Source organism: Lipotes vexillifer, unplaced genomic scaffold (genome assembly GCF_000442215.2).
Source record: "Lipotes vexillifer unplaced genomic scaffold, Lipotes_vexillifer_v1.1 scaffold97, whole genome shotgun sequence".
NCBI lineage: Eukaryota > Metazoa > Chordata > Mammalia > Artiodactyla > Lipotidae > Lipotes > Lipotes vexillifer.
In genome coordinates this window covers 531,986-545,727 of record NW_006775688.1, presented here as the reverse complement: position 1 = coordinate 545,727, position 13,742 = coordinate 531,986, and the positions used below count along the sequence as shown (strand labels likewise).

General features: G+C 40.6%; 1 protein-coding gene across 1 annotated transcript in view; it reads right to left on the bottom strand.

Moving 5' to 3' along the window:
- LAMC1 (laminin subunit gamma 1) overlaps positions 1 to 13,742 on the bottom strand; it is a 126,785-nt gene that overhangs the window by 27,797 nt on the left and 85,246 nt on the right. Inside the window, 9 exon segments of the mRNA XM_007450134.1 lie at positions 7,649 to 7,837; positions 7,958 to 8,179; positions 10,524 to 10,636; positions 10,948 to 11,137; positions 11,229 to 11,351; positions 11,717 to 11,853; positions 11,945 to 12,043; positions 12,635 to 12,752; positions 13,577 to 13,742. The exon segment at positions 13,577 to 13,742 is cut by the window's right edge and continues 18 nt beyond it. Of these exon segments, the coding sequence (XP_007450196.1) occupies positions 7,649 to 7,837; positions 7,958 to 8,179; positions 10,524 to 10,636; positions 10,948 to 11,137; positions 11,229 to 11,351; positions 11,717 to 11,853; positions 11,945 to 12,043; positions 12,635 to 12,752; positions 13,577 to 13,742 (1,357 nt within the window).

Below are 13,742 nucleotides of genomic sequence, written 5' to 3'. Positions count from 1 at the left end.
TCTTTGAGAAGATAAAATTGATAAACCATTAGCCAGACTCATCGAGAAAAAGAGGAAGAGGACTCAAATCAATAAAATTAGAAATGAAAAAGGAGAAGTTACAACAGACACCGCAGAAATACAAAGCATCCTAAGAGACTACTACAAGCAACTCTATGCCAATAAAATGGACAACCTGGAAGAAACGGACAAATTCTTAGAAAGGTATAACCTTCCAAGACTGAACCAGGAAGAAATAGAAAATAAGAACAGACCAATCACAAGTAATGAAATTGAAACTGTGATTAAAAATCTTCCAACAAACAAAAGCCCAGGACCAGATGGCTTCAAAGGTGAATTCTATCAAACATTTAGAGAAGAGCTAACATGCATCCTTCTCAAACTCTTCAAAAAATTGCGGAGGAAGGAACACTCCCAAACTCATTCTATGAGGCCACCATCACCCTGATACCAAAACCAGACAAAGATACTACCAAAAAAGAAAATTACAGACCAATATCACTGATGAATATCGATGCAAAAATCCTGAACAAGATACTAGCAAACAGAATCCAACAACAAATTAAAAGGATCATATACCATGATCAAGTGGGATTTATCCCAGAGGTGCAAGGATTCTTCAAAATATGCAAAATCAATGTGATACACCATATTAACAAACTGAAGAATAAAAACCATATGATCATCTCAACAGATGCAGAAAAAGCTTCTGACAGAATTCAACACCGATTTATGATAAAAACTCTCCAGAACGTGGGCACAGAGGGAACCTACTTCAACATAATAAAGGCCATATATGACAAACCCACAGCAAACATCATTCTCAATGGTGAAAAACTGAAAGCATTTCCTCTAAGATCAGGAACAAGACAAGGATGTCCACTCTCACCACTATTATTCAACATAGTTTTGGAAGTCCTAGCTAGTTTTGGAAGTCCTAGCCACGGTAATCAGAGAAGAAAAAGAAATAAAAGGAATCCAAATTAGAAAAGAAGAAATAAAACTGTCACTGTTTGCAGATGACATGATACTATACATAGAGAATCCTAAAGATGCCACCAGAAAACCACTAGAGCTAATCAATGAATCTGGTAAAGTTGCAGGATACAAAATTAATGCTCAGAAATTGCTTGAATTCCTATACACTAATGATGAAAAATCTGAAAGAGAAATTAAGGAAACACTCCCGTTTACCACTGCAACAAAAAGAATAAAATACCTAGGAATAAACCTACCTAGGGAGACAAAAGACCTGTATGCAGAAAACTATAAGACACTGATGAAAGAAATTAAACATGATACCAAGAGATGGAGAGATATATACCATGCTCTTGGAGTGGAAAAATCAATATTGTGAAAATGACTATACTACCCAAAGCAGTCTACAGATTCAATACAATCCCTATCAAATTACCAATGTCATTTTTTACAGAACTAGAACAAAAAATCTTAAAATTTGTATGGAGACACAAAAGACCCTGAATAGCCAAAGCGGTCTTGAGGGAAAAAAACAGAGCTGGAGGAATCAGGCTCCCTGACTTCAGACTACACTACAAAGCTCCAGTAAACAAGACAATATGGTACTGGCACAAAAACAGAAATATAGATCAACGGAACAGGATAGAAAGCCCAGAGATACACCCACACACCTATGGTCAACTAATCTATGACAAGGGAGGCAAGGATATACAGTGGAGAAAAGACAGTCTCTTCAATAAGTGGTGCTGGGAAAACCGGACAGCTACATGTAAAAGAATGAAATTAGAACACTCCCTAACACCATACACAAAAATAAACTCAAAATGGATTACAGACCTAAATGTAAGACCGGGCACTATAAAACTCTTAGAGGAAAACATAGGAAGAACATTCTTTGACATAAATCATAGCAAGATATTTTTTGATCCACCCCCTAGAGTAATGGAAATAAAAAATAAATAAAAATAAACAAATAGGACCTAATGAAACTTAAAAGCTTTTGCACAGCAAAGGAAACGATAAACAAGACAAAAAAACAATCCTCAGAATGGGAGAAGATATTTGCAAATGAATCATCGGACAAAGGATTAATCTCCAAAATATATAAACAGCTCATGCAGCTCAGTATTAAAAAAACAAACAACCCAATCCAAAAATAGGCAGAGGACCTAAATAGACATTTCTCCATAGAAGACATACAGATGGCCAAGAAGCACAAGAAAAGCTGCTCAACATCACTAATTATTAGAGAAATGCAAATCAAAACTACAGTGAGGTATCACCTCACACCAGTTAGAATGGGCATCATGAGAAAACCTGCAAACAACAAATGTTGGAGAAAAGGGAACCCTCTTGCACTGTTGGTGGGAATGTAAATTGATACAGCCACTATGGAGAACAGTATGGAGGTTCCTTAAAAAACTAAAAATAAAACTACCATATGACCCAGCAATCCCACTACCGGGCATATACCCAGAGAAAACCATAATTCAAAAAGACACATGCGGGGGCTTCCCTGGTGGCACAGTGGTTGAGAGTCCGCCTACCGATACAGGGGACACAGGTTCGTGCCCCGGTCCGGAAATATCCCACGTGCCGCAGGGTGGCTAGGCCCGTAAGCCATGGCCGCTGAGCCTGCGCATCCGGAGCCTGTGCTCCACAACGGGAGAGGCCACAACAGTGAGAGGCCCACGTACTGCAAAAAAAAAAAAAAAAAAAAAAAAAAGACACATGCACCCCAATATTCACTGCAGCGCTATTTACAATAGCCAGGTCACGGAAGCAACCTAAATGCCCATCGACAGACGAATGGATAAAGAAGATGTGGTACATATATACAATGGAATATTACTCAGCCATAAAAAGGAACGAAATTGGCTCATTTGTAGAGACGTGGATGCATCTAGAGACTGTCATACAGAGTGAAGGAAGTCAGGAAGAGAAAAACAAATATCGTATATTAACGCATATACGTGGAACCTAGAAAATGGTACAGATGATCCGGTTTGCAGAGCAGAAGTTGAGACACAGATGTAGAGAACAAACGTATGGACACCAAGGGGGGAAAGCGGTGGGGTGGTGGTGGTGGTGGTGGTGGTGTGATGAATTGTGAGATTAGGATTGACATGTATACACTGATGTGTATAAAATGGATGACTAATAAGAAAATAAATAAATAAACATAAACAAACAAAAAACAACAAAAAAATAAAATTGAAAATTATGTCCCTATTAATATTTAGTTTAATTTCCTTATATCAAACTATTCTTTTTTGAGAAATGGTAGGGAACTCTGACTAAAATGTTTATATACCGCACCATCCTATGCAGTGTCACACACTGGAGAGCATTTTTTCAAGAATAATTTTCCAGTGATTAAAAATTCATGGGATATTAGTATATTAAGAACTTAGAACATGATAAAAATGGCATTTCAAAACATCGAAGAAAAGACAGATAATTAAAAAAAAAAAAAGACTTGAGGAGAGTTAATAAAATATACTATCCATAGAAGGAAGCGGATAGTGTTGAGAAACCACAAGTAGAGTATAGCACCTGGGATAGTAACTGCAGGGCTCCAGGCCTCAGAGAGTGGGTGGAGGGAGCAGTTACCAGAACCTAATAGTTTCTAACTTTCTTAAAAAGGGCTGTTTGGAGAAGGTCACCTGCCAAGAGCTGGTAACTTTGATTAAGGTCACCAAACCACAAGGACCCTACAGAGAGGGGGCCTTGGAATACGTACTCTGCCCCCACTCTCCCTCTCTCTCTCTCTGATCTCCTATGTGCTTCCCACCACCTGCACTCAAATGGAGGTGGCCATGTGATGTAGTACATGCAGGTCTCATCAAGGTGGGGAAGGATAAAGAATGGAGATGGAGGGGCAGATGGAAGGCTTCCAGCCCACCATCCAAGTGGAGACAGCAAGTAGGTAGCTGGTACTCAAGAGAGCGAGGTCAGCGCTGAAGACATGGATTTTGCAGTTGTAGGCACAGAGGGGCTTTTGAAGCCTAAAGATGAGATTTGTTCACCTAAGGAGAGAATCTAGACAAAGCTGACATGAAAGCCCTGGGTTGAGAAACAGAAGTGATCACAGAAGATCCAAGAAAAGAGAAGAAAAGTGGAAGAAAACCAAGGTGAGGGAAGTGTCACAAAAAGCAACAGGAGAAAATGTGTGGAGCAAAGTGCGTAGTGAACGGTGTCCAGTGCTGCTGAGAGACCAGGTCAGATAAGGACTGAAAACTGACCACGGCATCTGGCAAACAGAGACCACTGATGAGGTAACAGAAAATGTGGCTGGGGGAGGAGGAGGACACGAAGAAACAGGATGTTAAGAGAGGACAGGAAGCTAGGGGCCCTTCTTGCCTCTGAGGCAAATATTCAATAGTTTCCAGACCCACACCCAAGATCCTTCTCCAGATTAGGATTAAGACACCATTTCAGTTCTGCTTTTTCACCAGGTAGTTTAGCTAGTCTAGATACGATCCATATTTAAAATGTCTTAAAACCTGTTCTGAATAAAACTCAATTAAAAAATCTGCTAGAAAACTTAAAACAGAGCTACATGATAGCCCATGAAAAGCTCTCATTGCAAAATATCTTCCACAGCTACAGCTAGTCTACCCCTCTGTCTCAGAGTCTAGGATGTAGGTTCAAGTCCAGGCTGTACTACTTATATAACTTCGGGCAAATTATAGACTTCTCTTAGTCTTGGTTTTCCTTATTATCCCTCCCACACTGGGAGTGGTGTCTTCCTTTCTTCTCCTTTAGCACTCTTGTGTGTGTTCCTTTATCTGAACTAACCACACTGTATTAAAATGATCTGTGCTTTGCTCCACACTTTTAGACCCTGAAGATTAGGGACCCTCCTTTATTCATCTTCATGTTCCAAAGCCATGCACTCAAAAAATTTTGTTGAAAAAATGATTATTATTTTTAATTTACCTAAAAAGATTGTTGAAAGTATTAAATTAAATGCAGAAGCATTTCACACATGAAGATTTCAGTGACTATCAGCAGTTATTCATATCCTTCAACAATTTTCTAAATGAGGAACATCTTACTTTGTATCTGCAACCTCTATTCATTTATTCAATAAATACTTGCATTCATTCAACAAACACATGTGCCAAACACTATTCCGGGTGTTAGGGACACAAAAGTGAATTAAACAGACAAAAGTTCCTGCTCTCAAGGAGCTTAAACTGGAGGTGGAGGGGGAAGATAGGTCATCAACAGATGAATACACATAAAAATATCAAGAGGCTAAAAAGTGCTATGAAAAGAAGTAAAGCAAGATATAGGAAAATAAAGAGTGATGGCATTGGACTTCCCTGGTGGCTCAGTGGCTAAGAATCCACCTGCCAATGCAGGGGACACAGGTTCGATCCCTGGTCTGGGAAGATCCCACATGCTGCGGAGCAACTAAGCCCGTGTGCCACAACTACTGAGCCTGTGCTCTAGAGCCCGCGAGCCACAACTACTGAAGCCCACGCGCCCTTAGAGCCCACATGCTGCAACTACTGAAGCCCGCGCACCTAGAGCCCGTGCTCTGCAGCAAGAGAAGCCACCGCAATGAGAAGCCCGCGCACCGCAACTAGAGAAAGCCTGCACGCGGTGAAGACCCAACACAGCTTAAAAAAAAAAAAAAAAGACTGATGGCATTATTTTTCACAGGGTCTGTGCTGTTTTCATGCAGACTTCTACATCCTAATTAACATCCTCAAGAACTGCTATAGATCATTTCCTTCAATCCAGGTGATAACTAACAAATACAGCTGACCCTTGAACAATGCGGGGGTGGACTGATCCCTCTGCACAGTCAGAAATCCTTATACAACCTATAGTCAGCCAGCCCCCACCTTCTGCGGCTCCTCTGAATTTGCAATTCCACATCCATGGATTCAACCAACTGTGGATTGTAGTATTGTAGTATTTACTATTGAAAAAATCTCATAGAAGTGGACCCATTCAGTTCAAACCTCTGTTGTTCAAGGGTCAACTGTATATTTCACAAATGTTCTGTGAGAAACATCTGATTAGTGACTAATATGTGTATAACATTTTCTAAAATCTCCTATATGATACTCCATCTCTCTATAAGCATCCCGAATAATTTTACTTCACCATTTGTACTATTTAGTATAGATATGAGAACGACTCCACGATGCCTAACTGTTTAGTTTACTGTCCAGTGAAACAACAGAATCAGTAGAGGGATCTCTTATCAAAATGCTCTACTGAGTACTTCTGAGAGTAGACACTGAACAAGGGATACTTACTACACTCTGTGGCAGCAGAGTAAAGGGTCCTAAGAACCTGGGTACAGCAGGGAGGGTTCATTGAGGAAAACCATCCTGCGGAAGTGACGTTTCAACTCAACCCACAGAACAGACAGGAGGTGGCTAAGAAAAGTGAGAGAGTCGGGTAAGCACTCTAAAGAAAGAGAACAGCACGTGGCAGGCCAGAGTCGGGCACACCTGAGCCCAGAAGGGCTGGAGCAGAGGGTACAAGTGCAGCGGTGGGTGGTGGGGAATGAGGCTGGAGAAGTCTATCTCTAAGAGACTCTGTTGGGCCACTGTTTTCTTTAAAAAAAAAAAAAAGAAAAAAAAAAAGGAGAAAAGAGTCAAAAATATGAAATTCTACACTAACTTCTACTCCTTATTTTTTCCATTACCTTAAGCAAATGATTGGCTCTCCCTGTGTGGCACTGCCCTCGTGCTCGATGTGCAGTCAGGGGAGAAGTGGAAGGAAGGTGGAGTGTTTTAATGTTTCCCAATGATTAAAGAATGCTTTGATGAGACATGAGAAATACAGAGATACTGAGATACAGCTCAGTGTTTTGGTTTTTCTACTTATGTTCATGCTCTCTAGCAGTATCTTTTGAACAGAGAGCTTGTAATGGAGTCAAAGTCTGTATTAGAAGCCTGGCCAGAATCTCTCCATTATGTGGAGGCTAAAGTCAGTGGAAGAAAGGGGAACGGTCAACAGTGAGCCCCCGTCTCCTCTGTGAATCAGCACAGGCAACTCCTTGAGTAGCCAGGAAAGATCTAGTTTTATGTTCTTATCAAAAAGAAAGAATCTCAGAGAATGGGAACAGAGGTCTTATCCAAAGCTCTACAAATATTTTTTTCCCCAACTAAATGCGATGGGTCCTGATACACTGAAAGGACTATTTAGATAAAGAATTTAAAGAATTTTAAAATTACCACTTTACACCAAGAATCCCAGGGCAGCCTCACAAACTAAAACTCAAGTTTTGATTCGCGTCTTGTAAGGGAGAGTATATTGTAGTGATCATCCTCTTTGGAGCCAGAATGCCTGGGTTGAAATTCCAGCTGCTCCAATGACTATAGCCATGTAGCCTTGGACATGTAACTTAATGTCTCTGTGCCTCAGTTTTCTTAGCTGTAACCTGAGGATAATGCAAGAAGCTATCTCAGAGGGTTGTGAGGATTAATGAGGCAGTATATGTTAAAGTGCTTAGAAAAGCACCTGGCCATAAATGTTAGCTATTATTAGTAATTGATATGCATTTTACAAATCCATAATAAATCTGTTCCCTACAAAACTTTTGCCTACTAGGAAAACTAATCATGGAACCAAACAAGAAAATCCAAAAACCTCCAAAGTCATTCCTCCCAAGGTGTTTCTACGGATAGAGCAGACTTACCAGTGGTGCCAGTAGGACAGTTGGTGCACACCACCTCCTGTGTCTTAGGGACAACAGCACAACTGGAGCCCCCAGGACACGGACAGGGTTGGCAATCAGAGGAGGTGCCCACGGTTGAATCTCCATAGTACCCGTCACTACATTTCTCACAGTGGGGCCCGGCTGTATTCTCTCTGCAGTTACAAACACCTATTTGGAGAGCAGGTGTGAGAAAACAGGCGAGTGTATAAGCAAATAGGACAATGAGCATTTCCAACCACCTGCTAAAGAGAATTTAGGTCTAGCAGCCCCCAAAGGTCATCTTCTCACCTGTCTCAGGGTCACAGGTCTCACTGTGCCCATTGCAAGTACAAAGCACACATGGACTGTATGGTCCAAGACTCGGAGTTTCTCTTCTGTAACCTGAGAGGCACATCTCACAAAACTGCCCTCCGTATCCCACAGGACAGGTGCAGGACTCCACCCAAGTTGCAGGGACCCCAGGCCCAGGACGAGCGCTTGCCAGGGTGACATCATCCAAATATCCAGCACCTGTGTAATGATGTGGAGCAGAGGATCACTGAACTGGCTTCTGTATTCCAAAACTTCTTGCAAAGTCAATAATGCTAAAGGGTAACCACACCCAAAATTTCAGAGACAATCAACCATCAGTTTAATTCATCTGTTGGAGAAGATAACCAGAAAATAGCATTTAGAACAATTATGTGCTACCTGGTGCTAAGTATCTGGAATGGTGGTAGAGCAAACTTCATTTTTTAAACACACACACACACACACACACACACACACACACAGGGAGAGATTTGTTGGATTTTACAGTTCTCTCAATCACCAATGTGAAAAATGAAAAGCACTGGGCAATAATCTGGGCCAAGAAAAGATAAAAGGAAGAATGTGGAAATAACAAGAGTTTAAGGCTACAGCCATTAAGCCGTGCTTTTGTTCTTTTCCCACAAAATCAGGCACTGATCGTAGAGCTCAAGGATAAGAAAGCAGGGAAAGCACCTGTCGACAAGTACCACTCAAATTATATTTTTTGCCCTGCATAAAACAGAAAAAATAAGTAAACCAGTTCTAATAATCAGGGCTACTTTGACACATATGTAATTATTCCAAAGCTGTTATGCCGTATATCATAATGCTTTCCCGTTTCCAGAAGAAAATAAAAATAGAGGAAGCCTTATATTGGCTTAGCCCAATGGTTCATCCAACCTAACAGTGCACATGACAGACTCCGCAGGAACATCCTATGGAAGAGGCAGGTTTTGATTGCATCATCGTATTTCCCTTTAATTTCCATTCCACTCCTGTCTCTTGCACTCTTATCTTTCAAGTGTATTTCCCCATGTTATGAAATATCACTTGCTGTTTATAAAATTCTTAGAAACTGATGACCTGAGGCTAAAGGGCAGCTCTTCTATTTCTGCCTTGAATTTAGTTAACTTTTACTACATTTATGTGTTTTTTTCCAACATTAGATCATGAGAGACATCTCCACTGTTAATGTGCTTCCAACTCCAAACATTCTTAAGCCTCCCCATCCTAAAAGTACTCTTTCTTCGATCTGCCCCTACTCCCTAATTAGAGTCCAGTCCCTCTCTTTTCCTTCCCTCACAGCCAAACTTCTTAAAAGAATAATCTGTATTTCACTTCTTCACCTTTGAATTTACTTAATTTGTGATCTAATTTACTTAATTAAATCACTGCAATCTAACTTCAGTTTCAACACTTTTTTTTTTTTTTTTCCTGCGGTACGCGGGCCTCTCACTGTTGTGGCCTCTCCCGTTGCGGAGCACAGGCTCCGGATGCGCAGCCTCAGCGGCCATGGCTCACGGGCCCAGCCACTCCGCGGCATGTGGGATCTTCCCAGACCCGGGCACGAACCCATGTCCCCTGCATCGGCAGGCGGACTCTCAAACCACTGCGCCACCAGGGAAGCCCGACACTTCTTAAGAAAACAAACAAACAAACAAAAACCCTCACCAATGATTCTTCAGTTACCCAATACCAAAATCCAATTGTACTATCTTCCTAAACCTTTTAATTGTTCCTCTTCCTTAAAATTCTTTTTCTCTCAAGTCTCAGGTCATGGTCCTTAAATAACTGTTTCCAGGATTGCATCTTCTTTTCTCTTTCTATATTTTTTTGTTATATTTCCAAGTTTAAAAATGATTACCCATACACTGAAAACCCTTCGATTCTAGATCTCCAGTCTCAACTTCTTTGTAAGCCCCATCCATATTTCTAACTACTTATAAGACATTTTCATCTGGATATTCACGCAGGCATCTCAAAAATCAACACATCCAAGCTGCTGATGCCACTTTCAATGCCACACCACCATGCTGATTCCTCTTCCCCCAGACAGCTTTACCTTTCTATAGAAATAGGTCCTCATTAAAAAAAAAAAAAATTATAGGAAAAAAATTTAAATGCTTAAAAACAGCTTTTTTAATTTAAAATTATAACAAATGTTCATTCAGTAATTTTAAATTTTTCATAATTTAGCCAATTTAGTTAAAAGGGCTTGATAGTTACATAGCAAGAAATAAAAAGAAACAAAGGTTAAGCAAATGTGAGCCAGCAGAATTATATTTGGGATTCTTAGAAGATTCTAATTATAGATAATGTAGCCTCAATAGGCTTATTTATTATAAAACAATACTATTTACTAATTTTGGCTAATTTTCTCCAGGTTCTTAAAAGTAGTTTTAAAATGCATTATTTTTATACATAATTCATGTATGATGAGGCAGTTTATACCACTTCTTTAGGATCAGTGCTATAGTATTAGGACTTTAGAGATAAACTTTTTATTATGGATCCTTTTATCTAATCGTCTTAAATGATTCTCTCAAATTATATCATAACTTACTTCTCTCACTGTATGTCCCACGGATCTTGATAGAGGTCAAATTGTTTAGGAGTTTCTGAAATTCGAAAGGGCTAAGAGTAGGCCTCCAAGGGTAATCTGTTGCTTCATGGAGCCTAGAGAAAAAGGAAGGGCCACATTAACCTCTGTAAGGACAATTCTGGGTGCTGAGAAAGCATTTCTTACTCATTTATGCCACCAACAATGCACTGCTCTGCCAATCTAACCAGGTCAGAGATAGTTAGATGGTTTGATAGTACAACTGGAAAAGGTACACGTAAACAAAGGGAAAGTTCCCTTTTACAAAGTCACCTTGAGAAGCCAGAAGTTTTTCTTCAACACACACCTTGAGGCCTGATGAGCTTTGACAAAGAAACCACTCTTATAATTCTGGTCAAGTCAGATTTTAAAAACAGAACTGTCTTACCTGAAGACATATTTCACAGTGGTCTCACTCGGATAGGAATTGCCCTGAGCGATCAAGGGCACAGACACTCTTAGGCCAGCTCCCTCGAGCACCAGGTCTTCTGCAGAGAGGCGAGTGTCTCGCCTGTCCACTCGAAAGGAGAAGGAGAAGTTCTGACCATAACTCAACACCTGCTTGCCCAAGAACTTTGCTGGAAGGCAGACACAATGGTGAGCAAGAATGTGAGAGTAAGAATAAACAGGGGCACACGCCAAGCCAGACCGCTTCCTAGCCTTACTTACCGGGGGCAATGAAGTACCTAGGAAAGTAGCTATCTGAAATGACAGCGATATCTTGCCTCTCAGAGGACCACTCAAATGATGCTTCAGAGCCATCCCTTTGTTCCGCACGCCACCCATCCTCATCTGCAAGCAGAGGATGGAACACAAGTGCCGTTACTTTGTAAATGTCCTGAATTCAGGTCCTCTATATACCACAAAATATATAGCAAGTCATCAATGAAAGTTTTTTAATAAATGGAGGCTATAACAGTACCTATATATGCTATACCCCTCAAGCTATAATTTTGTTTTATATAACATTTTATACTTAATTTGGTAAATTCTAAAACCATTTATATATACTTTCATTAAATTAAAAAGCCAAACAAAAATCACATACATTAAAAAAGTGCTGATACCATCAAAAGGTGCTCAAAGAGCTACTGACTTTTTAACACTGTAAGTCTAGTCTCACGATTCTAGAGGACAGAAGGAAAGGTCTACTTTACCCATCTGAAAGGTAGAGGTTATAGAATAAACACTGTAGCCGACAGCATTTGTACAGACAGAAGAATGCCCAAAGCAGAAGCAAGGTGTGCAACCCATAGGATTAGATAATTCCAGATTAAAAAATCCAGGTTTGCATCTGAAAGAGATTAAGATACAATCAGGTATTCATTGTACTTGAAACATGATAACAGAGAAAACACAATACGGCTAGAGAAAAAATGAGCTACCTCTCACAACTGAAGCCTTCGACATTGTCTTTGCAAACACATCTTCCTGTTTCAAAATTACATTCGTCTGTGCTGCCAGAAGGATTACAAGAGCATGGCCTATTGGATGGAAAATGGAGGAAAACAGTGAAATAAGAGAAAAGATAAAGAAATTCCACGCAAAGTCAATCTTCTGTTTTATATGTTAACAGATTTTTTAAAAAGGAATAGAAAGAGCAAAATGAATCCTAAAGTCATCTTTATATTTGGATTTGATTTCAATCAAGGATAACCATCACATTTAGACATTGAAAACTCTGCTTCACCTCCGTACAGAACAATCCTGGATCATCATTACAGCGAGAAGCCTTAAATCTTGGTTTACAAGTATTATGGGGGGAAAATGTTTATACGGCTGCAGATTAGCTACAACATCTATTATTAAGAATCAGCTACATTTGGGCTTCCCTGGTGGCGCAGTGTTTGAGAGTCCACCTGCCGATGCAGGGGACACGGGTTCGTGCCCCGGTCTGGGAGGATCCCATATGCTGCGGAGCGGCTGGGCCCGTGAGCCATGGCTGCTGAGCCTGCGTGTCCGGAGCCTGTGCTCCGCAACGGGAGAGGCCACAGCAGTGAGAGGCCCATGTACCGCAAACGAACAAACAAAAAGAATCAGCTACATTTGGATTCTGCCCCCTTGCAAAATCTTACCTGCATCCAGCCTCAGTAAGAGAATGGTACCCAGGCTGGCAACGGTCACATTTGTCCCCCATCACTCCAGGCTTACAGCTACATCTGCCATAGCTATCACACTGTGTACTGAGAGAACCTGAAATTTAAAGTGCTCAGTGTCAACCACCAGTTAGGTAAGTAAAATTAATGTCTCAAAGAAAGAAGGTTGGTAACTAAAAACAATGCCTAAAAACCAGAATGCAGATTGTTTTTCAATATCTAGATGGTAACCAAGAGAATAAAGATCAAATTTTAAATCAGAACACTCTCAAAATCATACCCCTTTAAGCCATGACTTTTAAACTTTCCAGACATACACCCTAAGATGAATCCACTCATAACTGCTGAAAAACACTAACGAATCACTCTGTACCCAATGGTAAACCGTACACAAAACCAGTCACTGCTCTGTGGACAAGCACAGGCTCCTTATGGCCTGTGTCTAGAATTTAAGTATATACAGGCATGAATAACAAAAATAAAGTTCAAACTCCTGAAAAAGCACAACAGACTAAGAGCACTCTGCGCACCTCTGAACACACACCAATGTGCTGAAAGAGTTCAGCCCTCCAAGGAGGAGAGACTAAACAAAATCATTAACAAGGAAGAACTCACGAAGAAGCTAACCTTTCATAGTCAGAGTTCAAATGGTCTTGATGATCTTATTGCTAATTATTTACAGAACCATTACTCAGGCCAACCCCACATTTTTATACACACCAGAAAATCATCTGAAGGCCCAACCTGGTTAAAGAGAGTAGAGGCAGATCCTAAATCATTTACATGTTATAACAATGTACACTCTCCTGTACTTAAGCTGTGCGAATCCCTAGGAAACAAAGCTTTATGTTCTGGGGGTACAGGGAATGCTTATTTTGTCTTCCAACCATCACAATGAAGCAGACTCTGCCTGTCACTTACCAACAGGACTACAGTGGCAGGGAGAGCAGGCTTCTCTGTTCCCAAGGCGGAAAAAATTCTCCCGGCACCTCTCACAGTTGGCACCGTCCGTGTTATCCTGGCAGTTGGTACAGTGGCCACCATGGCCCGTGGAACGGTACAGTTCAGGGTCAAAGTAGCATTCCTG